This window comes from Hyperolius riggenbachi, chromosome 9, assembly GCF_040937935.1.
Source record: "Hyperolius riggenbachi isolate aHypRig1 chromosome 9, aHypRig1.pri, whole genome shotgun sequence".
Lineage (NCBI taxonomy): Eukaryota > Metazoa > Chordata > Amphibia > Anura > Hyperoliidae > Hyperolius > Hyperolius riggenbachi.
In genome coordinates this window covers 16,581,790-16,607,187 of record NC_090654.1, presented here as the reverse complement: position 1 = coordinate 16,607,187, position 25,398 = coordinate 16,581,790, and the positions used below count along the sequence as shown (strand labels likewise).

General features: G+C 45.1%; 1 protein-coding gene across 1 annotated transcript in view; it reads right to left on the bottom strand.

The window, feature by feature from the left end:
* The window catches only part of CACNA1I (calcium voltage-gated channel subunit alpha1 I), a 614,989-nt gene extending 589,826 nt beyond the window's left edge, over window positions 1-25,163 (bottom strand). The window contains exons 1-2 of the mRNA XM_068252020.1: window positions 25,057-25,163; window positions 21,491-21,624 (exon numbers count right to left, since the gene is read on the bottom strand). Of these exons, the coding sequence (XP_068108121.1) occupies window positions 21,491-21,624; window positions 25,057-25,149 (227 nt within the window). The 5' untranslated portion in view covers window positions 25,150-25,163. The remainder of the gene's footprint in view (window positions 1-21,490; window positions 21,625-25,056) is intronic.
* Between the last annotated feature and the right edge of the window lie 235 nt (window positions 25,164-25,398).

Genomic DNA, 25,398 nt, shown 5'->3' with positions numbered 1-25,398 from the left:
TCTGTCCAACTGCCAAAAAACTGTGCAGCTAGCACATCATTGTTTAAATCCTTTTTAGGGAATATCTTTATAAAGAATAAAAGCCTTGCTGAGAATCCCCTATGAAGAGATGGACTAGTCCAAAGCCTGTTGGTTCTGTCATATTTCTACTGCCTACTGTAAGTGACAGCAACATAGGAGAAAAGTAATTTATGGCTCATTTTACTCTGGAAAAACCATACTTCTTATTTGTCTTGGTTTGCACATATTTTAAATTTTACAATTCTTCGCCATAGTGTAGTGTAGTGTGCACTTGTTCCGAATACAGCAAAATTATTGCAGCCATTGGTGTGCCATCTGTTGTGTTCTAAAGGTGACTAATCTCCTCACCTGCCTAATGAGTGGTTACCTAGGTGGTAACCCGTGTTTGTGAGTATTACCATCTCACTGTTTCATTTATCCAATCAATTTTGACATACTACACCATATTGGGCTCTCGATTTCTCTTCAACTTTACAAAAAATAAGTGTACAACCGCCCTCAAGGGCATAAATGTAGCCCCCGTAGTCACGGGGGGGGGGGGGGCACAGGAGCTATGGGGACCTGCCTCTCTCTCCTCCTACATAATCAGCAGAGTGACTGTGGTAGTGCACATATACTTCCAGAGTCATGGGGGCACCTGTGCAATTTCTGCAGGGGGCCCCCTGGCTTGCAGCTACACAATTAAGTTAATTGATTCACTTGCAAGCCTCCTTCAATCTGTAGGCAAACCAGAATTATTAGCATGACACTGGTAATCTGTACTTTTACGCTATTTTAACCACGGTTACACACAAGTATGCTCCCACCTTAACCCATTAGCAGCTTCAAACACAATTTTTCATTTAAAAGCTGCTGGTGCAGTGGGAGCCTCTGTCGGCAAATCTCATTTGGCTGCCTAACCTAGTGCAGACAAATAACCGGACGGCAGGGAGCAGTTATAGTTACCTGCTCCGGACGGCTCCTTCTCTTCCTCCACCTGCAGCTCTGAACTTCCGACAGGTCTTCTGGGCCCCGATTACATGACATGACTTGATCGGAATCCAGGAGACCGTGTTAGCGTTACAGTGCCACCTGGTGGTGGAAGAGGGGTGATGGAAGAGATGAAAGAGACTCTTCCATCACATGTTCTCCTGGATCCCGATCACATGTCATATCATGTGATTGGAACATCGAGAGCACATCACCGCCGGGATGGAGAAAGAAGCCGTCCGGACAGGTAACTATAAAAGCTCCCTGCTTAGCCCACCAGACTGGGGAAGGCAGCTGGATTAAAAAATGTTTTACATTTGCCGGAAGTTTAGTTCTCAGTTCCCGGGCTTTAACTTCCTTCTTCCATGATTCACTACATCTCCTTCCTGGAACGCACGCCTTCAATGCCACGCTGCGCCCTCTAGTACAGAACGCCGTACAGAGCACAAAACGCCGTACGGAGCCCATAAACTATCTGGGCCAAAAGCCGTCTCATGTGAGAATACAGCGACGGCGCACAATGGTATCTTTAGCAGTAGGTCAATTCCGCTCCATCATTAGCCTTTTATTTTATTTCTCTGAGGATATTAGCAGCATCAGTGCGTCTTCATCTCGCTTATCTGTTCTCACCGCCAGCAACAATGACCGTTTTTTTGCATTCATTTTATTTATTTTGCCTTACTGCTTCCCAATGCCACTTGTTGCAGGATCCTGCCTCTTTTGTACCCCCCCCCCCCCCCACACACACACACACGCACAGTCCATAGTTCATTGTTATTCATTAACCAGTTACTTCCCAACCACTGCATCATGTATCTTCGCCCCTGTGGACTTCACTTCAGTACCAGGGACATAGATACACATCTTGCTCTGTTAACGTCCATGCGGGCCCCCACGATCCACCCTGCGGCTCCTGTGACCCCTACCCTGACCCCCCCGTGACAGAGTACTGATCGGTACTGATTGGTACTTACCGGTCACAGTGCTAGTGCAGTGAATGATGATCTGGCATCAATGAGATGCTGTCCTCATTCACAAGTCTTCACTACTTCCTGTGTGCTGTTCAGTACACAGGATAGTTTGGGGGCATCTGGTGGCCAAAGAGAAAAAATACACCTAATGAATAAAAAAAAAATACCAATTTTAACCCCTTATTTCCCACTCCAATCTATAACTAAAGTTATTGTTAAAAAAAAAAAAGTGACAGCACAGAAAAAAAAACAAAAATGGTTACATTAGGAAGCTTTTTTTTTTAAATATGTATGTCATTAGGGTATATTGCTACTACTTTTGCAGATTATGGCTAGTAATTATTGTTTTAGTATGAAGAAACTCAAATGGAAAAATACACCTTTCTTTCCGAATAAAATATTGTCGAGAAACACTGTACTAGGGACACAATTTAAACATTGTAATTACCGGGACAAATGGGCAAATAAAACGTGTCAGTTTTATCTTTTCCAGCACTTTTAAAACTATAGTGACTGAAAACTGAAAAATATATTTTTTCATTTTTTTATTATTATTCCCCGTTAAAATGCAGCTAATAAAATAAAATAATTCTTAGCAAAAAGTACCACCCAAGAAAGCCTAATTTGTGGCAAAAAAAATTATGTATAGATCAATTCGGTGTCATAAGTGGCGATAAAGTTATTGGAGAATAAATGGGAGGAGCGTACAATGTGAAAATTGCTCTGGTTTTTAAGGGGTAATAACCTGTGGTGGGGAAGTGGTTAATGTGCGTCTGTCCCAAGGCCAAAGCAGCATACGTTGTTCTGCTTGCCACTGAATGTAACAGCTTGCAGCGGCCAATAAAGTATTCTGAAGACTGCACAGACTGGAGAGGTCTGTACATCCAATAAATTATGGAGCAGGAGCGTCATCGCAGGATCGACTGGAAAGCACTTTTTAATGCCTGGATGATTGTATTTATTTGAGCACGAAAATGAACTTTGTCATATCAGTCAGGCTGTTAGTGGCTGTGCGCATTAAAAAGAAGGTAAGTGTGGTCCAGCCACGCTTAATGACATGGCGTTGCGGCGGACGCCTGATGCCCGCAGTGCAATCTCCTCCTTTGTCCTCTTCACTTTCAGAACTAATGCAAAGAATCAGCACTTACACTAATGATACTTCTTTTGTGGCCCTGTGTCTTTGCACAAACGGCAAGAGATAAATGGATGTAAACATAAAGAATGCTCGGTACGCTTTTCTGGCTAATCTGACATGGAAATAAATAAACGGCATTCAATGTAACAAAAAAATATATATACATATTTATTATGTATCTTTTTAACCACTTAAAGAGAACCCGAGGTGGCCTTGTATTACGTTAGTGGGGCACAGAGGCTGGCTGGGCACACTAACACCAGCCTCTGTTGCCCCATCGTGTGTCTCAAAGACCCCCCTGCTCGCCGCTATACTCCCCGCAGTGCTGGCGACACGCAGCGCGTCGCCAGCACAATGTTTACTTTAGCGCTGTCTGTCAGCGCCGCTCCCCCGCCTCCTCCGCATCGCCGCTACCCGCCCTCGTCCCTTCCCTCCAATCAGCGAGAGGGAAGGGACGAGGGCGGGTAGCGGCGATGCGGAGGAGGCGGCAGAGCGGCGCTGACAGACAGCGCTAGAGTAAACATTGTGCTGGCGACACGCTGCGTGTCGCCAGCACTGCGGGGAGTATAGCGGTGAGCAGGGGGGTCTTTGAGACACACGATGGGGCAACAGAGGCTGGTGTTAGTGTGACCAACCAGCCTCTGTGCCCCACTTACGTAATACAAGGCCACCTCGGGTTCTCTTTAAGTACCAGCGGTCTCTGCCCCCTTAACCGCTTGCCGCCCGCGTCACGCCAGTAGGCGTGGCCGCGGCGGCAGCCCCAGGACCAGCTAACGCCAATTGGCGTAAAGTCCTGGGGCAGCAGTTTACGGGAGATCGCGCGCACGATGCGCGTGCATCTCCCGCTTGGTGGGCGGAGCCGAGCTCCGCCTTCAGTCTCCGAGCGGCGATTGCCGCTCGGGAGACTGTTACACGGCGAAACCGCCGTGTATTTACATGTGCAGCGCTGCGATCAGCAGCAGCGCTGCACTGGGGACAGCCGTGTGACACGGCTGTCCCCATGGGGGACAAGAGAGCGATCGGCTCTCATAGGCAGAAGCCTATGACAGCCGATCGCCGTGATTGGCCGGCTGGGGGGAGGGAGGGGATTTAGAAAAAAAAAATAAAAGAAAATGTCCAAAAATATTAAAAAAAAAACCAAACAAATATTTATTTAAAAAAAAATAAACACAGGGGGGGGCGATCAGACCTCACCAACAGAGAGCTCTGTTGGTGGGGAGAAAAGGGGGGGGAGATCACTTGTGTGCAGAGGTATACGGCCCTGCAGCTTGGCCTTAAAGCTGCAGTGGCCAATTAATGTAAAATTAGGCTGGTCACTAGGGGGGTTTACCACCATGGTCCTCAAGAGATTAAAGGACAACTGAAGTAAGCAGAGTATGGAGGCTGGCATATTTATTTCCTTTTAAACAATACCAGTTGCCTGGCAGCCCTGCTGGTCTATTTGGCTGCAGTAGTGTCTGAATAACACCAGAAACAAGTATGCAGCTAATCTTGTCAGATCTGACAATAATGTCAGAATCACCTGATCTGCTGCATACTTGTTCAGGGTCTATGGCTAATAGTATTAGGCAGAGGATCAGCAAGATAGCCAGGCAACTAGAAGGAATTAAATATGGCCACTTACATATCCCTCTCGCTTCAGTTGTCCTTTAAGGACCAGAGACCACTGGGAGTTGCTTACACTGATGACAGGTCCAACTTTGTAGAAGGAAGGCAGCACCAATATATGCCAACGGTCAGAGCGTGCCCTGGTCCAAAACACCCCAGTGCCTTCTGGGGAGTGCCAAGTAGAAACACAGGAAGGAGGACCGGCACCGCTCTTAGTGTATCAATAGCTCTTTATTGACGTAAAAGGCAGCAGGACAGACCGCTGTTTCAGGATAGACCCTTCTTCAACTGCTCAATGCCATACAAACATGTGACCCCATACACACTTAAATACCCTGAAGGCGGACCTGATGGAGACCTACAGAAATAACATGCAAATATAGTCAAAACATGTTAAAGTACAGAGCGCAGACTCACCATGGAGATAGAAAGCAAAACGCTAGGTGCCGGAACACCAGCACACACCTCTCCAACAGGAAACATCCACATGCGTGCCTCCCAGCCAATCACAATGTTATGGCAGTAACTCTCAGCTGAGACACTGAATGCCTACACTTATGAAAACCATTAGGTTTAGCTAGGGATAGCTAGGGATCTTGAGTGTGACTTATTGAAATTTTGTGGCGTCTGGTACGCGTTAGATTGCGGCTTTGTGGCCGGCTGGGGGACGTCGGTGATTGACGTTGGAGGACGGACGTCTCTGACGTAGCTCGTGATGCGGCGCTCAGACACATTGTGATTGGCTGGGAGGCACGCATGTGGATGTTTCCTGTTGGAGAGGTGTGTGCTGGTGTTCCGGCACCTAGCGTTTTGCTTTCTATCTCCATGGTGAGTCTGCGCTCTGTAATTTAACATGTTTTGACTATATTTGCATGTTATTTCTGTAGGTCTCCATCAGGTCCGCCTGCAGGGTATTTACAGCGCTTTGAGTCCCCAGGGAGAAAAGCGCTATATAAATATTATTGTTATTGTTATTGTTATTTAAGGGTGTATGGGGTCACATGTTTGTATGGCATTGAGCAGTTGAAGAAGGGTCTATCCCGAAACAGCGGTCTGTCCTGCTGCCTTTTACTTCAATAAAGAGTTATTGATATACTAAGAGCGGTGCCGGTCCTCCTTCCTGTGTTTTCTACACTGATGACAGCCAGGGTCAGGAGCCAATGAAATCGGCCCCTGACCGTCTCACAGGGCTCTGCCGTCATAGATATGGAAGGGGGAGTGACCTGTGGTGGGGAAAGAGCGTTGTGATTGGCGGGAGCAGCGGGAACGCACAGCAGAGGTGAAATCTACGCCCTGGCAGGTATTAGAGCATCAAAACAGGGCATAGATTTAAATCACCGCCATCTGGAAGTGGTTAAAGGACAGCTGTAGCCTATAAAATAAAAAAAAAGTTAGGGTAGATATCTGTATTGCTGTATATTGGTATGTAGCCCCACCCTTCCAATTATCTTTAGCCTAGGCTATTTAATTATACTGCTTTCAACCACAGAGCATTCTGGAAGACCAGGTGTTGTTTCTACTGACTTTGGAACAAAAAATAAATACTCCACAGTAATGCACCTTGCCAGTAGTAAAGTTGCCGCCATCTGTGATAAATTTAAAGGAAACCAGAGCTGATGAAAGGTAAAAGTCTTATACATACCTGGGGCTTCCTCCAGCCCCATAAGCTCGGATCGTTCCCACGCCGCCGTCCTCTGCTGCCCGCAGCTCCGGTACTGGGTCACGTCACTTCAGCAAGTCGCGGCCAGTCTGACATAAGAGAAGTGCCATCCTTTCGTATCTCTCCGGAAGCTGCTGGATAGATACGTAGAGGGCGCACTTCTCTTGCACAGACTGGCCGCCACTAACAGAACTTATGGGTCCCGGTACATGAGCTGGAGAAGACCGAGGATGGAGCGTGGGAGCAATCCGAGCTTACGGGGCTGGCGGAAGCCCCAGGTATGTATAATACTTTTACCTTTCATCAGCTTTGGTACACTATAAGAATATAAATCAGGTAAAGAAAACATTTTACAATAGGCAAAATAATGTATAAATTAATATTGTAATGAAAAAGCAATTTTATTAATTAAGTTATTAACAGTAAGGTTCCTGTAAGGCAGTGAAGTGGAGGTGTGAATGGAGATGGTCAATGAAATACTGAGTTATTTGGGCATAACAAGGGGCGTTATGCATGGAGGAAAAACAACACAGCATTCTAAGAAAAACACCTGCTACCTACAGTAAAATATGGTGGTGGTTCCATCATGCTGTGGGGCTGTGTGGCCAGTGCAGGGACTGGGAAGCTTGTCAAAGTTGAGGAATGCATGGATTCCACTCAATATCAGCAGATTCTGGAGACCAATGTCCCGGAATCAGTGACAAAGCTGAAGCTGCGCCGGTGCTGGATCTTTCAACAAGACAACAACCCAAAACACTGCTCAAAATCCACTAAGGCATTAATGTAGAGGAACAAGTACAATGTTCTGGAATGTCCATCTCAGTCCCCAGACCTGAATATAATTGAAAATCTGTGGTGTGAGTTAAAGAGAGCTGTCCATGCTCGGAAGCCATCAAACCTGAATGAACTAGAGATGTTTTGCATAGAGGAATGGTCCAAAATACCTTCAACCAGAATCCAGACTCTCATTGGAACCTACAGGAAGCATTTAGAGGCTGTAATTTCTGCAAAGGGAGGATTTACTAAATATTGATTTCATTTCTTTTTTTGTGGTGCCCAAATGTATGCACCTGCCTAATTTTGTTTTAACAATTATTGCACACTTTCTGTAAATCCAATAATCTTCATTTTACTTCTCAAATATCACTGTGTGGGTCTCCTATATGATATATTTAACTGGCATTTTTTATCATAACCATCGATTTATACAGGAAAATCATGACAATTAAAGAGACACTGAAGCGAAAAAATATATATGATATAATGAATTGGTTGTGTACTATGAATAATTACTAGAAGATTAGCAGCAAATAAAATAGTCTCATATTTTTATTTTCAGGTATATAGTGTTTTTTCTAACATTGCATCATTCTATAATATGTGCAGATTACACAACACTCAGCATTCAAAATGATTCTTTCAGAGCAGTCTGTGAACTAATGACCTCTCCTCTGGCAGAGAAAAAGTAAAAAATTAACTAACAGTTGAGATAATAAAAGTCAGAAAACAGCCCTCTCCACGACTTTGAAAGTCGGAGAGCTTAATGGCTTTTTTTGTATAGAGATAACAACTGGAGTTTCTTAAATCTTCCTGTACTGGAAACAATTAGACTGATGTATCTGATCTTAATGTTTTATTTCTTAGCTGTACTACACATACAAATCATAATATCATATATTTTTTTTTTTTCGCTTCGGTGTCTCTTTAACCTCTTGACGACCAGCTAACGCCGATCGGCGTAAACTGGTCGTCTGCGGGTTACCATGGAAACGGCCGCTCGATCGAGCGGCCTTTCCATGTCAGTTCACGGAGGGTGTCTCCGTGAACAGCCGGAGAGCCGCCTATCGCGGCTCTCCGGCAAAATGTAAACATGCGGGGAAGAAATCCCCGCTGTTTACATCATACGGCGCTGCTGCGCAGCAGCGCCGTAAGGCAGATCGGCGATCCCCGGCCTCTGATTGGCCGGGGATCGCCGGCATCTGATAGGCGGAAGCCTATCCTTCAATGCGCAGGACGGAACTCCGTCCTGCGCATTACGGAGAGAGGGAGGGAGGGAGGTTAGGAGGCAGAGGGCGGAAATGGCTGCGGAGGGGGGCTTTGAGGAGCCCCCCCCCCCCCCCGCAAAACGCAGATGGCCGGCGGCGATCAGACCCCCCCGGCAGGACATCCCCTAGTGGGGAAAAAAGGGGGGGGGGAAGTCTGATCGCCCTGGCATAATACTGATCTGTGCTGCGGGCTGGAGAGCCCACGCAGCACAGACCAGCCAATACAGCCCTGGTCGGCAAGTGGTTAACAAGGTTGCCCAAACATTTGCATCCCACTGTATATGGCATTTCTGTTTAGAGAGCCTCATTTCATGTCATTTCATGTTATTTAAGGCACGCTCGATGGTAAGTATCCTATAATGATATAGTCTACGTTTTGCAATTTTATTTTAAAGGCATTACGGTCCACAGAGTAGTACATAAAGCCAGTAATTTAATAGCTTGCCTCTAATCTGCTGTGTGTTACGTAATAAAGCATGCGTTAAAATGATTAACAGCAGTAATTACGCCTATGTGTGCTGTACACACACCGGAATGTGGCATTACTATGCAAAGCCCATGGATATATAATTTATTTATTTATTTTACTCACTGTATAGCTCTGTGTCTGTGCAACATGAGGGATTTATATTTGCCTGCTCTGTGACTTATTCTGTTTGTTATTCCTTCGACTCACATGCTGAAATTTGTGTTTATCACACTCCCTCCTCCTTTGTGCCGCTGCTTTTCTCGCTATGAAATGTTGTCTTTACATAAAGAAATTATACAGGTGAGAGGAGAGATAGCGGAAGCCGGAGCAGAAGGAGAGAGAGGGAGCGAGGTCTTTGTATCCTCCTTGATTCATAGCGGCTTATGTGTGCATTGGATGAAAATACTGCCAGGGCAGCATTGCGGAACACAATATCTCCCTGCGCTGTTTTTCCTGTTCTCAGTCAACATCGGCAGTATTAGGGTTAGCCGCAGGGCTGTTTATGGCCATTTTGGCACCACAGGCAAGCCTGAGCGTAGCTTAGGAGCTCTGGGCCCCAGTGTGAGTTTTACAATCGGCCCCTCAAGCGGTGTAGTCTTAACAATCGATATGGAGCAACAAAACCTGCCAAAGACAGCTGCCGTGTCAGAGGGGTGTAAGTAGGGGCGGGGGAAGGGACAGCTGCAGTGTCAGAGAGGTGTAAGCAGGAGAGAGGAAAGCTGCAGTGTCAGAGAGGTGAAGGCAGGGGAAGAGGCAGCTGCAGTGTTAGAGATGTGTAAGCAGGGGAGGGGAAAGCTGCAGTGTCAGAGAGGTGTAAGCAGAGGAGGGGACAGCCGCAGTGTCAGAGAGGTGTAAGCAGGGGAGAGGAAAGCTGCAGTGTCAGAGAGGTGTAAGCAGGGGAGGGGACAGCCGCAGTGTCAGAGAGGTGTAAGCAGGGGAGAGGACAGCTGCAGTGTTGGAAAGGTGTAAGCGGGGGAGCAAACAAATCTGTCAGTTGATCAAACTGATCACATGCTTTTCCATGAGTTCCCCTACGCATTGCTTTCCCTAATTAACAGTAGTCATTCCCTGTTAAATGAATGCACACACCTGCACGAGCACGTACATGAGTGTGCATGAGCACGCGCACATGCAGTAACGGTGGGAGTGCACGCGTGGAAGTGCACGGTGGCATTTTAACTGCAGGATGTAAATTCCACTTCCTGGAATGCACAGGAGGGCCAGTTTTCATGTGAAATTCACGTCTGGAAATCTTAAGAGGTTAAAACAGGATTGTCCATCTCTCACTACCTATAAGTCGGTTGCAGGTGCGTCCCCCCCCCCCCCCAGCAATCTATATTCCGAGTAAATACTTTGTCCTCCCTCTGTCCTTATAAGGAAAAAACATTGCCAAATTGATATTTTAAGCTTTGTTTTCCTATGAATATGGTATGAAAACAAAACGATTTGCAAGGAAAACATCTGACTTTGTTGACCTTTGGGTTGTAAGCGCTTAAGACGGCCAGTCAACCGGCTAAACCGCCAAACGCCGAGCCAATTCCTCTGTTAGTTTGTTAGCCGAGCAATTTAAAGCTAATCTTTCACAAATCTGGGCAAGGAGAACGACGGTAAGCCTGTCATGAAAAAAATCATCGTACTAATGTTTCGGCGATTAGTCAGTGTAAAAACGGTTGTTACAGAGTTATTGACTGCTGTAATTGTGCATAAATTTCAAATTTTTATGAAATAAGTTAAACTGACCACACCCTTTCCCTACACCAAGCCTTTTTATTGTCCTTTAAAGTGTACCTGAGGAGGCACAGAGGCATGGTCCCTGGTCCGTGACATGCCTCTACGTCCCTCCCATGCCCCTCTCAGCCCCCTTGCGTTGCGCTATCACCCCCCCCCCCCCTCCCTGAAATTGTTTGTGACCAGCTGCTTGTAGGCAATCTCAAGGGGAAGGGGTGTCCCTTGCAGGAGAGGCACTTATGCAAATGCCTGGCCCTGATTGGGCAGCTCTGCTTCTCCCACACCGCTCCCCCACCTCCCTGCTCTGTTTTGAGACACACAGTGCCAGAGCTGCAGCGTTGTGATGTTTGATTTTGTATTTTATCTCAATAATCGTTGGTTGCAATTGATGCTACCTGATCCGAACACCGGTTCTCTTTATGAGAATGGTTGGATTATTGCCCATATAAAGCCCAAACAGCCAGCCTTGCATTGCTCTCCACTCTTTGATGCATTTTTTGTAGAGTAGTGGCTAGTAGTACAACTACTCGTTATTGGGCCCACCTTTACAGTATTCATGTAAAAAAGGCACTTGGAAAAAAAGGGCAGGAGGATTGCCGTTAGAAGAGTATCAGTTGCAAAATATCAGTTATCTTTACCAATATTTCACTATGTCTTAACCTAACCCTACTCTCACACAAAACCCTCCCTCAACCGATGCCTAACCCTAAGACCTCCCTCTACTGAGGCCTAACCCTAAGACCTCTATCTACCTATGTCTAACCCTAAGACCTCCCTCTACCGATGCCTAACCTTAAAGTGGAACTGCAGATTAAAAATAAACACATTGTTTCACTTACCTGGGGCTTCTGCAAGCCCCCAGCAGCCGTCCTGTCCCGCGCCGAGTCTCCACGAGTCTCTGTTCCCCCGCCGCCAGCTACTTTTGGTTTCGCCACCGGGCCACTGCGCCTGCGCGGCTCTGGCCACGCGTATCCTTTCTTCGCGTTCCTCGCTATTGCAGAGGGGAAAGGATAAGCTTGGCTGGGCTGCGCTGGCCTCGACTTACAAGTCGAGGTACGGACCGGAGAGGTGGCGGGGGAATGCAGACTCGGGCAGGACCGGCGCGGGACAGGACGGCTGCTGAGGGCTTGCAGAAGCCCCAGGTAAGTGAAACAATGTGTTTATTTTTAATCTGCAGTTCCGCTTTAAGACCTCCCTCTACTGATGCCTAACCCCAAAACCTCCCTCTGCTGATGTCTAACCCTAAGGCCTCTCTCTACCTATGCCTAACCCCAATACCTCCCTCTACTGAAGCCTAACCCTAAGACCTCTGTCTATCGATGCCTAACCCTAAGACCTCCCTCTGCCGATGCGTAACCCCAAGACCTTCCTCTACTGAAGCCTAACCCTAAGACCTCCCTCTACTGATGCCTACCCCTAAGACCTCCCTCTACTGATGCGTAACTCTTAACCTCCTTGCCGGTTATCCCGAGCTCAGCTCGGGGTAACCTGCGCAGGAGGATTTCTCAGGCCCCGCTGGGCCGATTTGCATCATTTTATTTTCCTACACGCAGCTAGCACTTTGCTAGCTGCGTGTAGTACACGATCGCCGCCGCTCGCCGCCGATTCACCGCTACCCGCCGCGCCGAGCTGCCGCCCCCCACCCCAGACCCCTGCGCAGCCTGGCCAATTAGTGCCAGGCAGCGCTGAGGGGCGGATCGGGATTCCCTGTGACATCCCGACGTCCATGACGTCGGTGACGTCATCCCACCCTGTCGCCATGGCGACCGGGGAAGCCCTGCAGGAAATCCCGTTCTGAACGGGATTTCCTGCTTACTCTGATCGCCGAAGGCGATCGGAGTGGGTGGGGGGATGCCGCCGCTCAGCGGCTATCATGTAGCAAGCCCTGGGCTCGCTACATGGCTTAAAAAAAAGAAAAAAAAAAGTGCTGCGCTGCCCCCTTGCCGGATTAATTAGACCGGCAAGGAGGTTAATCTACCCCCAGTGGGCTCCTAACACTTAACCTCCTCCCATGACACCTAACATTTAACCCCTCCTCTCCTCTTAACCTGCTCTCCCGCCACAAAGCCACAATTTGCAGCATGAGCTGTAGGAGCTGCTCCTAGTTATGCCAACAAGGAGTCGGCCAGATGTATTGCTCTATACCTAATCCGGCAGTGTCACTAGCAACAGAGCGATGAGTTGTCCTGTGGCTGGCGGCATCCGCAGTACATTGTTCTGCTGCTAGTGACATTCTGGTGATGAATGTAAAGCCTTCGCCCCACTATCAGACGCATCTTCAGCGTGGGAACCGTTCTTGTGTCATAGGTCTCAATGTGAATACAATAATGGAAGTTCTGCTGTCATCTTACTGTATACATACTGCATGGAAAAGCAATAATACGCATAGCTGACAAAAAAGCTATTACAAAAGCTCTACTTGTATAATCGAAGCGGCAGTCGCACAATGGGGAAGAAGGTTTACCTCCTCTAGAACTGACATACGCTGAGAGGGTTTCACCAACCATAACAATACTCAATAAAAAGACACCCTTAAATATTATAGCACTAGCAATTTCTGGGAAAAAAAGCGAAACAATTCTACCAGGACTGTGTAAGAAATGGGCATAGCTCTGAAACATGCTTATAAAAGGAGATGCAACATAAAAAGCTAAAATAAATAAGCCTGGTCTATGGTTTGCCCTTTCAGAGCTTAAAGAGAATCTGTACTCTAACATTTTTACAGCAAAAAGCATACCATTCTATTCATTATGTTCTCCTGGGCCCCTCAGTGCTTTTTCTGCCACTCCCTGCTGCAATCCTGGCTTGTAATTAACAGTTTTAGGCAGTGTTTATAAACAAACTAACCAGCTTGTGATAGGCTCACATAAACCGAGTGTGTGAGAGTCATACAGAGTGTGCAGGGGGCCTGCAGAGGGTGTGTATCGCTTCTATCCAATCACAAGTAGCCCTGCACATTCCACACATTCAAGCCTTAGCCCGACAGACACAGACACGACAGAAAAAAACAGATTAGATCATATAACTGAGATAACACAGCCACTGTGCAATTAGGAAAGGCTGCAGTAACCCACAGCACATTAAAACAGGCAAAGGAACTTATAGGATAAAAGAACTAAGGCTGAACATTTTGTTACAGAGTCTCTTTAAAGCGGTATAAAACCCTGACATAATATTCAATAAAAACATGTTTTCCTTCTTTTTATATGCCATACGGTTATCATATTTGCTTTTGTGCATAAGTATTATTATTTATTTAGAAATTACAAGTTTCCAAAGTTTGAGAGCTGACTTTGCATTTTATTCATAATAATTATAATAATAATATTTTTTTTTTCATCTTGAAAAATAAGCAGAAATACTTTCTGACTGTCTGTCTTTGTTCAGTAGACTCTGCAGTGTCAGAGAAGTGTTTGTTTGCATTCCTCACTTGATACAATTAAATAAACACAAGATAACATTATCTCTAGTTCCGATTGGTCCAGCTTTCCTGGCATTGAGGCTTTTCTGCCCTGTGTTTAACCCTTTGAATGCTGTTCTAGTAAAAAAAAAATAATGCTGGTTTTTTCTAATATGCTGTAAATAATGTTTTAGAGCAAATAAGAATTGCTGGGTTTCATTCCGCTTTAAAGAGAAACTTCAGCCTAAACAAACACACTGTCATTAAGTTACATTAGTTATGTTAATTAAAATAGATAGGTAATATAATCTCTTACCCACCCTGTTTTAAAAGAACAGGCAAATGTTTGTGATATCATGATGACAGCCATCTTTTTGGTTGAAAGGAGGTGGTAGGGAGCATGAGACACAGTTCCAACTGTCCTGTGTCCTGATCACCCCTCCCAGCTGCGCGCGCTAGGCAACGGGAGCAAAAACATCACAAATCCCATCATGCTTTGCCCAGATGCCCAGGCAGATTTATTTGATGGGGCGGAGCTTAGCGTCTGTGCAGCTAAAAATGAGGCTTGGGTAGGAAAAACAAAGTTCTGATGCCGTGAAACTGTTAAAGAAACACCAAGCCTTTTCAGTGCTGCTGAGTAGATTTTTAGCCTGGAGGTTCACTTTTAAATAATGTATTACATTGTACTATACATCTTTAGATACCCAATTTTACATTAATCATCCTGGTCTCAGCATCAGAAACACTTTGTATGTATGCTGTATATTGGTATGTAACCTAACTCTACCAGTGATGTTTAGCTTGACTATTTTTTTTTTCTCTGACCTGGGAGTAAAACTCATAACCTCATGCTTCACAGTCAGGGGCTGTACCTCTGGCTCTTCCTAGCTGACTTTAGCTTGACTATTTAGTTATGTAGCTTTATCCTCCTAGTGCTCTCTGGGAGACCAGGTGTTGTGTCTGCTCACTTTGGAATGCTCGACAAACACACATTCCACAGCGATTTTCCTTGCAAACAGAAGCTCCCTGTGATAAATGTAAACCTTTATATGTAAAACATCTTCTTAACAATTTATGGAAATCCTAAAAAAAAGAAAAAGCTGAAGTTTTAACTTGGTTTCACTTTTACAGGGAGCACTGAAAGGGTTAAGCTTCAGTATTTACTGTATGTGGAGAGGTGCCTCAGCAGAGCTCCTGCAGTCTATTCACATTTGCTGATAAAAACCAATTAGACACCTTTATCTGCCCAACCAAACACAGCGAACTACATTTCTTCAGCAGCTATATGGGGAACAAAACATTTTCATTGTGTGCTGTGCAGGAGTTTGGGGCTGCTTTAAGAATGTAAATCAGGGATACGAAAGATTTTACAATGGGCAAAAACTGACTGAAAAATGTATAAATTAATACTGTAAAAAGTATAAGCAAATTTAATCATCAAACGTTTACTTTTAATATATACATACAGAGCATCCATAAAGTATTCACAGCACATAATTTTTCCCACATTTTGCTATGCTGTGGCCTTATTCCAAAATGGATTAAATTATTTTTTTTCCATCAAAATTCTACACAAAAGTTTACTTAAAGAGACTCTGAAGCGAGAATAAATCTCGCTTCAGAGCTCATAGTTAGCAGGGGCACGTGTGCCCCTGCTAAACCGCCGCTATAGCGCCGCTAAACGGGAGTCCCTTCACCCCCAAACCCCCCACTGCGACACTTGGTCGCAGACTTGGTCGCTCCTGGCGGCAGGGCTAACAGCTGCAGCCCTGCCTCCAGTCGCGTCTATCAGCAGCGCATCGCCGCCTCTCCCCCGCCCCTCTCAGTGAAGGAAGACTGAGAGGGGCGGGGGAGAGGTGGAGATACGCGCTGACAGACGCGCGTGGGGCAGGGCTGCGGCAGTTAGCCCTGCCCCAACCAGGAAGAGCTCCCCCGCTGAAACGAGGGGATTTGGGGGTGAAGGGACCCCCGTTAAGCCGCGGGATAGCGGCGGTTTAGCAGGGGCACATGTGCCCCATGCTATCTATGAGGTCTGAAGAGAGATTTATTCTCGCTTCAGACTCTCTTTAAGGTTTTGGCAAATTTATACATGAACTCAGACTGGGGCGACAGTTCGGCCAGGGTTATACTTAGCAGAATCGCATGAGTTTTCCCCTTAGCACATAGTGGAAAGCGCATGCGATTCTGCTAAGTTTGACCCTGGCCTTTATCTTTCAGCAGGACAACGACCTTTAGCACACAGCCACGACAGCAAAGGAGTGGCTTCAGGTCAACTCTGTGAATGTTCTTGAGTGGCCTAGCCAGAGCCCAGACTTGAATCCCATTGAACATCTCAGGAGAGATCTTAAAATGGATGGAGGTTGAGGGGTGCTGCAAAAAGGAATAGACGAAACTGTCCTAGAACAGGTATGCCAAGCTTGTGGCATCATATTCAAAAAGACTTGAGGCTGTCATTACTGCCAAAGGTGCATCGACAAAGTATTGAGCAAAGGCCGTGAATACTTATGTACATGCGATTTCTCATCATTTTTAAAATAAATTTGCCAAAACCTCAAGTAAACTTTTTAAATTGTTATTATGAGGTATTGTGTGTAGAATTCTGAGGGAAACAATGAATTTAAAGCATACCCGAGGTGACATGTGACATAATGAGATAGACATGGGTATGTACAGTGCCTAGCACACACATAACTAGGCTGTGTTCCTTTTTTACTTTCTCTGCCTGAAAGAGTTAAATATCAGGTATGTAAGTGGCTGACTCAGTCCTGACTCAGACAGGAAGTGACTACAGTGTGACCCTCACTGATAAGAAATTCCAACTATAAAACACTTTCCTAGCAGAAAATGGCTTCTGAGAGCAGGAAAGAAATAAAAAGGGTCAATAGTTCATAGATTTTAGCTCTAGCATACTTCATTGAATGTGTCATTGAGCAAAAACAATAAAACAGTTAAAACGTAAAAAGTAGATTTAAACATAAAATAAAACTGTGGAATATCTTAAAAAAGTAATTTTTAGGAGAAGGAATATAGATACAATCGTTTATTTCATTCGTTTATTTTCACTTTGGGTGTCCTTTAATCCATTTTAGAATAAGGCTGTAACATAACAAAATGTGCAAAAAATGATGAGCTGTGAATACTGTCTGGATGTACTGTAGGTGTTCAGAAATATAAATACGTATGCTAGTACTAAACTAATCCTTGTTTATATTAGGAAAGCCAAAGCAGTTCAAGTTTACTGAGATAAGAATTTTTTCTTCAAAGCATATCTAAAAGGATTGTAAGAAGTTCCCCACCTGGCTCTGCGGGAGATAATGGACTGCTGCATCACAGACTACCACAGATCTTCCTGCAGAGCCGGGAGGAGTTGGTGATTATTTATTTAAACAGTGAGCAGCAATGGCCACGGGTAACCTGGTTAGCAGTGCTTGGGCTGTAATACAGCAACAAACATTACATTCCTACTTCCTTCTGCTTTAATAGACTGCTGCTTGAAGAATGCCACAGCTTGAAGCCGTAACTACCAAGCGCAGTGAGATATAACATAGACTGGTGCAGAAGGGACTCCAGCAAAAACAAACACTCTGCAAACATTTATGCTAAAAAAAATAAATCAATACATTGCAAAGTGAGAAGTTAAAAAATAGAGAGAAATGACGAGAGCTCCACCCGTCCTGCCCTAAGCCCCTGCGAGTTTGTAACGCTCGCTAAGATACTTTGATAAGGCGTGTTAACTCCGAGAAGGCTTGTTATTTGTCTTAGTGAATTAAGCCCACTGTATTTATTCATCAAAGTGCTGTGGAAATCGCTATACGGAGTGCTTTTTCAAGCGCTTTGCGATTTCCCTATACCTTCGATTGAGCAAAAACGCTCAGAAAATGGTACAGGCAGCACTTTGCTGAGCAGATCGGAAACGAACCGCTCAGATGTGAACACTCTCATAGGGAATCATTGCACAAGCGCTTGAAAAAAGGTCAAAAACGCCCTCAGTGCGAACAAGCCCTAAATGTGTTTGCGTAGCTAAAAATTGCCTGAGATCTTTCAAATCAAGCAAAGGCATAGCAGAAGTGTAAAAATTGGCTTGGTTCTTAAAGGGAACCTGAATCAAGAGGTATATGGAGGCTTCCTGCCATGTTTATTTCCTTTTAAGCAATACCAGTTGCCTGGCTGTCCTGCTGATCCTCTGCCTCCAATACGTTTAGCCATAGACCCTGAACAAGCATGCAGATCAGGTGCTCTGACTGAAGTCTGACTGTATTAGCTGAATGCTGGTTACAGGTGTGTTATTCAGACACTTTTGCAGCCAAAGAGATCAGCAGGGCTGCCAGATAACTGGTATTGTTTAAACAGAATTAAAATGGCAGCCTCCATATACTTCTCACGTCAGGTTCCCTTTAAAGAGAAACTCCAACCAAGAATTGAACTTTATCCCAATCAGTAGCTGATAACCCCTTTTACATGAGAAATATATTGCTTTTCACAAACAGACCATCAGGGGGCGCTGTATGACTGATTTTGTGCTGAAACCCCTCCCACAAGAAGCTCTGGGACCGCTGTACTCTGGGCAAACTGCCACAATGTAACAATGTTCACAGACAGGAAATGGCTGTTTACAGCTGTCTCTAACCGCCAAAACAGCTAGCAGCAGCTACATAACCTGCCCACAGTAAAAATGTCACCATGTAATAAATGTCAGAATGTAAATCGGGGAGAGGAAACATTTTACAATGAGCAAACACTGACTAAATCATTTATACATAATTATTGTAAAAATGAAGCACTTTTTTATTACATTATTTTCACTGGAGTTCCTCTTTAAGCAAGGTAAAACCAGTGGCTGTAACGGTCTTATATAGAGCCTGATATTGGCAATGTGTAAGCTCACAGTAAAAACCTTAATTGGCTATATATAACAAGGTGGTAATAACTGTAGCAATGAGACCTGCAATAAACCAGAGGAACTAGTTTACAGAACCACTATAAGACAACAAATATTACGAGTAGCTTTGGGATAAACTTATTTTGCTCATTGCACTTGGCACACTTTAATTTACTGGAGGCTGCCACTTTTCCGCACCTGGGAGTCTGAAGTCTAGAAATGGACATTGAGACGTTAACAGTTCTGGCTTGCATGCAAATGCAGTGCAAATTGTATGGAGTTTGGAATTCTTCTAATCTAATGCACTTCCTGCTGTTTTTGATTGATCCTTGCTGTATCCCATTTGCTTTAATTTTGCATTCAATCCAGAATTATTAAAGTATACTTCCAGCGAGAAAAGACATCATCAGAGAAAATAACTTATGATGAGTCAGACAAATTTCTATGCTTTCACTTGGCATCACAGTACAGCCCCAACAGTAACATGTATCACAAGGATTTTCCATAAAAACAATTATAGTGAAATGATCATTAACCTCCTTAGTTGTAACCCCGAGTCAGGCTCAGGGCTGGAAATCCACAGCTCAGAGCGGTAACCCCGAGCCTGACTCGTGGTGACCACCGCAAGGTCTATGCAGAGTGCAGCACACAGCGGGCGTTCCAACTCACCTCCTGGGGGATCCAGACACCAGCAGCCATTCTCCTTCCTGTCCTCAGAGGCTTTGAATCCTTCTGGTGAGATAGCCGTCTGTCATCATGACCACAGCTGACGATCTCACTATAGGGTAACAACACCACCCAGAGGACAGAGGGAGAACTGCAGCTCTGGATCCCATGGAGGTAAGTGCATGGCTGCTGCAGGCTCTCTAGGGGTATGAATTTTTTCTTGCTTTTAGGATCTAAAAGCAAACAAAAAAGTACCACTTATAGACCCTAAAATCAGGAAGGAATCATACCGCCAGAGTGGTTAAAAGAACCATCCTTTCTTTTATTCATGATAATTTTTCTTATCGAACCTGCCAGTTTTGTAGAACTGATTCACAAGCTTGTGGCTTTGAAAAAACAGAAATGAAACCGAGAGCCCAATATGGTGTAGTATGTCAGAACAAATAGGAGATACAGAATGAATAGACGGTAATGTACTCACAAGTGTCGGTTACCACAAAAGCAACCGCTGGACAAGCAGGTGGAGAGAATTATGACCTGACCCCACTCAGGTAATAAAAAGTCGCTCTCTGTAGATAGAAGAAAACGGGGATACACCCCTCCACCAAGGGTGGACTAGATTAGCAGTAAAACAGGAGTAACAGAGGCGCCAGCAAGGATAAAATAATTAACATCCGCTTAAAGAGACACTGAAGCGAACAAAAAATTATGATATTATGATTTGTATGTGTAGCACAGCTAAGAAATAAAACATTAAGATCAGATACATCAGTCTAATTGTCTCCAGTACAGGAAGAGTTAAGAAACTCCAGTTGTTATCTCTATGCAAAAAAGCCATTAAGCTCTACGACTTTCAAAGTCGTGGAGAGGGCTGTCTTCTGACTTTTATTATCTCAACTGTTATTGAACGATTTACTTTTTCTCTGCCAGAGGAGAGGTCATTAGTTCACAGACTGCTCTGAAAGAATCATTTTGAATGCTGAGTGTTGTGTAATCTGCACATATTATAGAATGATGCAATGTTAGAAAAAAACACTATATACTTGAAAATAAAAATATGAGAATATTTTCTTTGCTGCTAATCTTCTAGTAATTATTCATAGTACACAACCAATTCACTCTATCATATTTTTTTTCGCATCAGTGTCTCTTTAAATAACAGTAATATTTATTGAAAGCTCTCCAGGTATGCAACGTGTTTCATGGGTCAATATCCCGCTTCATCAGGCAATCAATTGTGGAGAATGGAGAAACACAGCAATGGTCAGTCTCTGGGCCAAGCGCCTCTGTATACAGAGGCGTATAGAGGCGTGTACACAGGCGCTTGGCCCAGAGACTGACCATTGCTGTGTTTCTCCACAATTGATTGCCTGATGAAGCGGGATATTGACCCGTGAAACGTGTTGCATACCTGGAGAGCTTTCACTAAATATTACTGTTATTTATATAACGGCTTATTGTCCGGTCATTGTGTTCCTGAGGGAGGTGAGTCCACCTACTTCCCTCCTTTTAAGTGGATTTTAATTATTTTATCCTTGTTGGCACCTCGGTTACTCGTGTTTTACTGCTGATTCACAAGCTTGTCCAGACCAATGGGAAGTTTGACGGACAACTTGCGAAACTGCCATGTACGGTTTCGCTGATCCCAAGTGTTTACTTCATTGTGTGTGGGAGAACATGCAGAGGTCACTTTCAATACGCCTGGAATACATTTACGCTTTTAAACACCATTCCCACCACTCTCAGCTTGGGACGAAGCCATTACAAGACCAAACATGCTAGAATTTCTATTCTTAATGCTAAAAGCATGATTCACTTTGCGTTCTACGTTCTGACACTAAAATATCTCCATCTCTTCCTTCAACCATTTAAGGCTTAATGCATTCAGCGTGCATCTCATCTGCTAATCTCACGACTAAGTCTTCAGGGTTGAACTTACCCAGCCATTACTATAAAAAAATCCAATCTGTTCCACGTATCTCCAAGGTAACACTTCTTCCCAAAAATCCCCAAGGCCACCATCTTCACCACCATCTCCATTGCGAAGAAGATAAAGATGAAGTCATCGAATACCTGCAATCAACAAGACCACGTTAGGAGCACGGCAAAAGCATAGTGGTAACTATTTTACTGTTTTCATGAGACTCTACCATTACTGTCTTCATTTTTTTTAAAATCCCTCCCGGAAACCTGGGTCCACTGCCTTCCGATGCATAGCCATATCTTCTTAGGCATTTAGAAGTAGACAAAGCCATTAAATCAGTGGCTTATCTGGTACGGAGGCAGCCAATCAGAAGCTTCCATTAAGAGCCCACACCTAGCGTTAAAGGGACACTGTAGGGGGTCGGGGGAAATTTAGTTGAACTTACCCGGGGCTTCTAACGGTCCCCCGCAGACATCTTGCACCCACGCAGGCACTCACCGATGCTCCAGCCCCGCCTCCGGTTCACTTCTGGAATTTCAGACTTTAAAGTCTGAAAACCACTGCGCCTGCGTTGCCATGTCCTCACTCCCGCTGATGTCACCAGGAGCGTACTGCGCAGACACAGACCATACTAGGCCCGCGCAGTATGCTCCTGGTGACATCAGCGGGATCGAGGACACGGCAGCGCAGGCGCAGTGGTTTTCAGACTTTAAAGTCTGAAATTCCAGAAGTGAACCGGAGGCGGGGCCGGAGCAGCGGGGAGTGGCTGCGCAGGCTCAGGATGTCTGCGGGGGATCATTAGAAGCCCCGGGTAAGTTCAACTCATTTTCCCCGACCCCCTACAGTGTCCCTTTAAGCTAAAAACACATGCTATATAAGTGTCACCTTTCAGGATTGAGCTCAATCCTTTGGGTGACACTGTGGTATGGGCATAACAATCGCCTCTGCAGCCTCCACTGCCTGGACTTTCTCCATCCCTCCTTCACCGGGACCCCTGTCCCGTGATCCCCTGGCTGTTGCCTCTCTTTATCTCGAGAAATGTGTTGCAATTTTTATGAACGTTCTATTTTTGGGCAAAAAAGTTTCTTTGTTATACATTTTTGAGTCCACCATTGCCTCTTCTTTTTTAAACAATTTTTTAAAATGTTATTTCACTTTGGTGCCTCTGAACAATTCCTTAACAGCCAGGGAAGAATGGGATGGGGGCCAGGTTTGGGGAAGGAATGAAGAAGTCTGCGTGCCCCCCCCCCCCCCCCCCCCCGTACGGGATCAGATGTTCAATTGTTGCAGGGGGTGGGGCAGTAACATAAGAAGTGGGCACCATGAAAGTTTTTGAAGGGGGGCCATAATATGTAGTTTCAGTATGGTCCCTGCACCGAGCTGCACAAGGGGTGTATAGATGAAACAGCTGCGGGACGTTTCTGTTTCTATGGAGAAGAGAGCAGGTACAAGGTGGTGACGGATGATGAAGCTGCTTCCAGTGGGCGAGATAAGGAATGGGACCATGGAATCTGGCTTTGCTCGAGCAAAACTCTTACTAAAAAACTAGTATGCCAGATCTTTGTGTGACACCTGTACATATGGTAGCTTCTTAGCTGAAACGAATGTGGGGAACATTCTGTCATCTAGCATGTGTGCATGGCAGTGGCGTAGCTAAAGTTTTACATTGGGGCCCCCCAAGCATGTTATAGATAACAATTGATACGGCGCACCAAAACCTGCCAATGGCACCTACAGTGTCAGAGGTGCAAGAAGGGGATGGGGAACAGTTTGTCAATGATTACCGCTAATCAAAGTATCTATAGAAGTGATTATTATGAGCACAGGACCAATAGAGAGCTAATACTGTAGTTGGGGGAGGGCCCTTAGGGACCCCTCTGGCCCAAGGGCCCCAATGCGGTTGCAACCTCTGCAACCCCTATTGCTACGCCCCTGGTGCGTGGTTTTAAATCCGTGACAGGACAATTCCCAAAGTAACTTTAGGGAAAGGCATGTTCACTCCTGCATTGTCTCAGCAAACTATCCCCCTGCTGATACTTGAAGAGAAGGGTAAGAAACACATAGATACGGGGAGCCCAGTCTGGTGTTGTATGTCGTTATGAGTTGAAGAACAATGATAGTAGTGCAAATATACTCACAAAGAAGGGTTGCTCAAAGTCAACCACTTAAAAAGTGCGAGGAGAAACGCCTTTCCTTTGTATAGGTGTAGGTTGCAGCTCCTGAAAAAAGGCAGGTGGAGGGATAGTCCACTAGTCTGTGTCCCTTGCCAAAGGCATAGGTTGTGCAAATCAAGGACTAGGCAGCGCCCAGTAGTATATGCATGGAATACAATCAGGCATATGTATATATGAAGATTTGGTCCTACCTTCAAAAAAGGAGGACTCACTATGATATTCAAGCAGGGGCGTACTAATAGACCCTGCAAGGGATGCAGCACAGGGAGACCCAGAAGCCACAGGGGGGCCAGTGGGGAGAGACTGACAACTAAGGGTATGGAGAAAAAAAAACGTTCTGCTCTCTACACAATTGTAATAATGACGGCATCGGCTCAGCCGCTGCTCAGCCAATCATAGAAAGTTTTGCAGACAAAGATTTGTAGAGTCCTTATTCAGTGTTCAGCAGGGCCTTCTCTAACCCTCCCCAAGTGCTCTGTACTGAAGTAATGCTGGAGGAGTCTGGACACAGAGAGAAAAAGCTTTCTATTCTCTGCACAGTTGTTCTAATGACTGCGTCTGCTCAGCCACTGATAACAAATCATACAAAGTTTTGTAGACAATCCCTATTCAGGGTGGAGGGGGCCCATCCAAAGTTTTGCAGGGGGGCCCAGTGATTTCTAGTTACGCCACTGTATTCAAGGGTAACTTTATTAAAGCACAGTGATTGACTGCTGAATAGATAAGTGTTGGATGTGCACATTCTAATGGTGGTGGGAATTTCTTTCATCACACAGGAAACACAAACTGACAGGAATACTGAAGAAAGCCATGTTGCATCATCTCTGAACAATGCACTGTTATTGACCCGAGGAAGCCGATGTGGGCGGCGAAACATGTTGTCCAGTGCTTTAATAAAGTTACCCATAAATATCATAATGAGTCCTCCTTTTTTGGCGTATGAGAGATATTGGCACGGGAGACTTGGTCGCGGGATCCAGCGTGTATATGGCTGATCCTGCTGCCGCACAAGTTCCCGGCCGTGCTAAATATTATTCCCCCTCCAGGCCACCATGGATGGTGGGGAATGAAATAATTTGGCTTCCAGCAACCGCTGGAAGCCAAATAATTGTGTTTTAAAAGTAACGTCAGCTCCGTCTGACAGCGCTGAAGTTACTCCCTGTACGCTGCTATAGCCGAAATTTCCATTACGGCCTATGGTGGCGCCAGCTGCACCCATGTCTCCAGCGCTGGATTCAGTGTGTTCGCGTTTTTGGAGCTAGGACCTAATCTTCATATTTACCTTTACCTGATTGTGTTCCATGCATATACTACTGGGTGCCTCCTATTCTTTGATTTATCCCCCTGCTGATATGTTCAGACATTTAGATATGGACTGCCCATTCATCATCGATGTGTGTCACTTACTTGAAGAATTTGGCACCGATCAGAAGAACAGTCAACATCTTCACAGGGCTGAAACATTCCCAGAGTCACACAGTTCAGGAGGATCACCATCATGCTTAGACACTCGAACCACGTGAAGAAGAGCCACGTTAAGGAAGACAATAAGGATATCGGCATACATTCTACTTCCAACAATGCATTTTTTTGTCACGTTATATAATTAGGTCAAAGCAGGAAAGCGTAATTATCCTGGCTATAGCAAGGTCATTATTCAAGCTGTAATTACTCTAGCTTTGGTTATCTTTCAAAGCATGCTTATAATTTAATATTTTCAATGACCATTTTTTTCTCCCTTTCTATTTT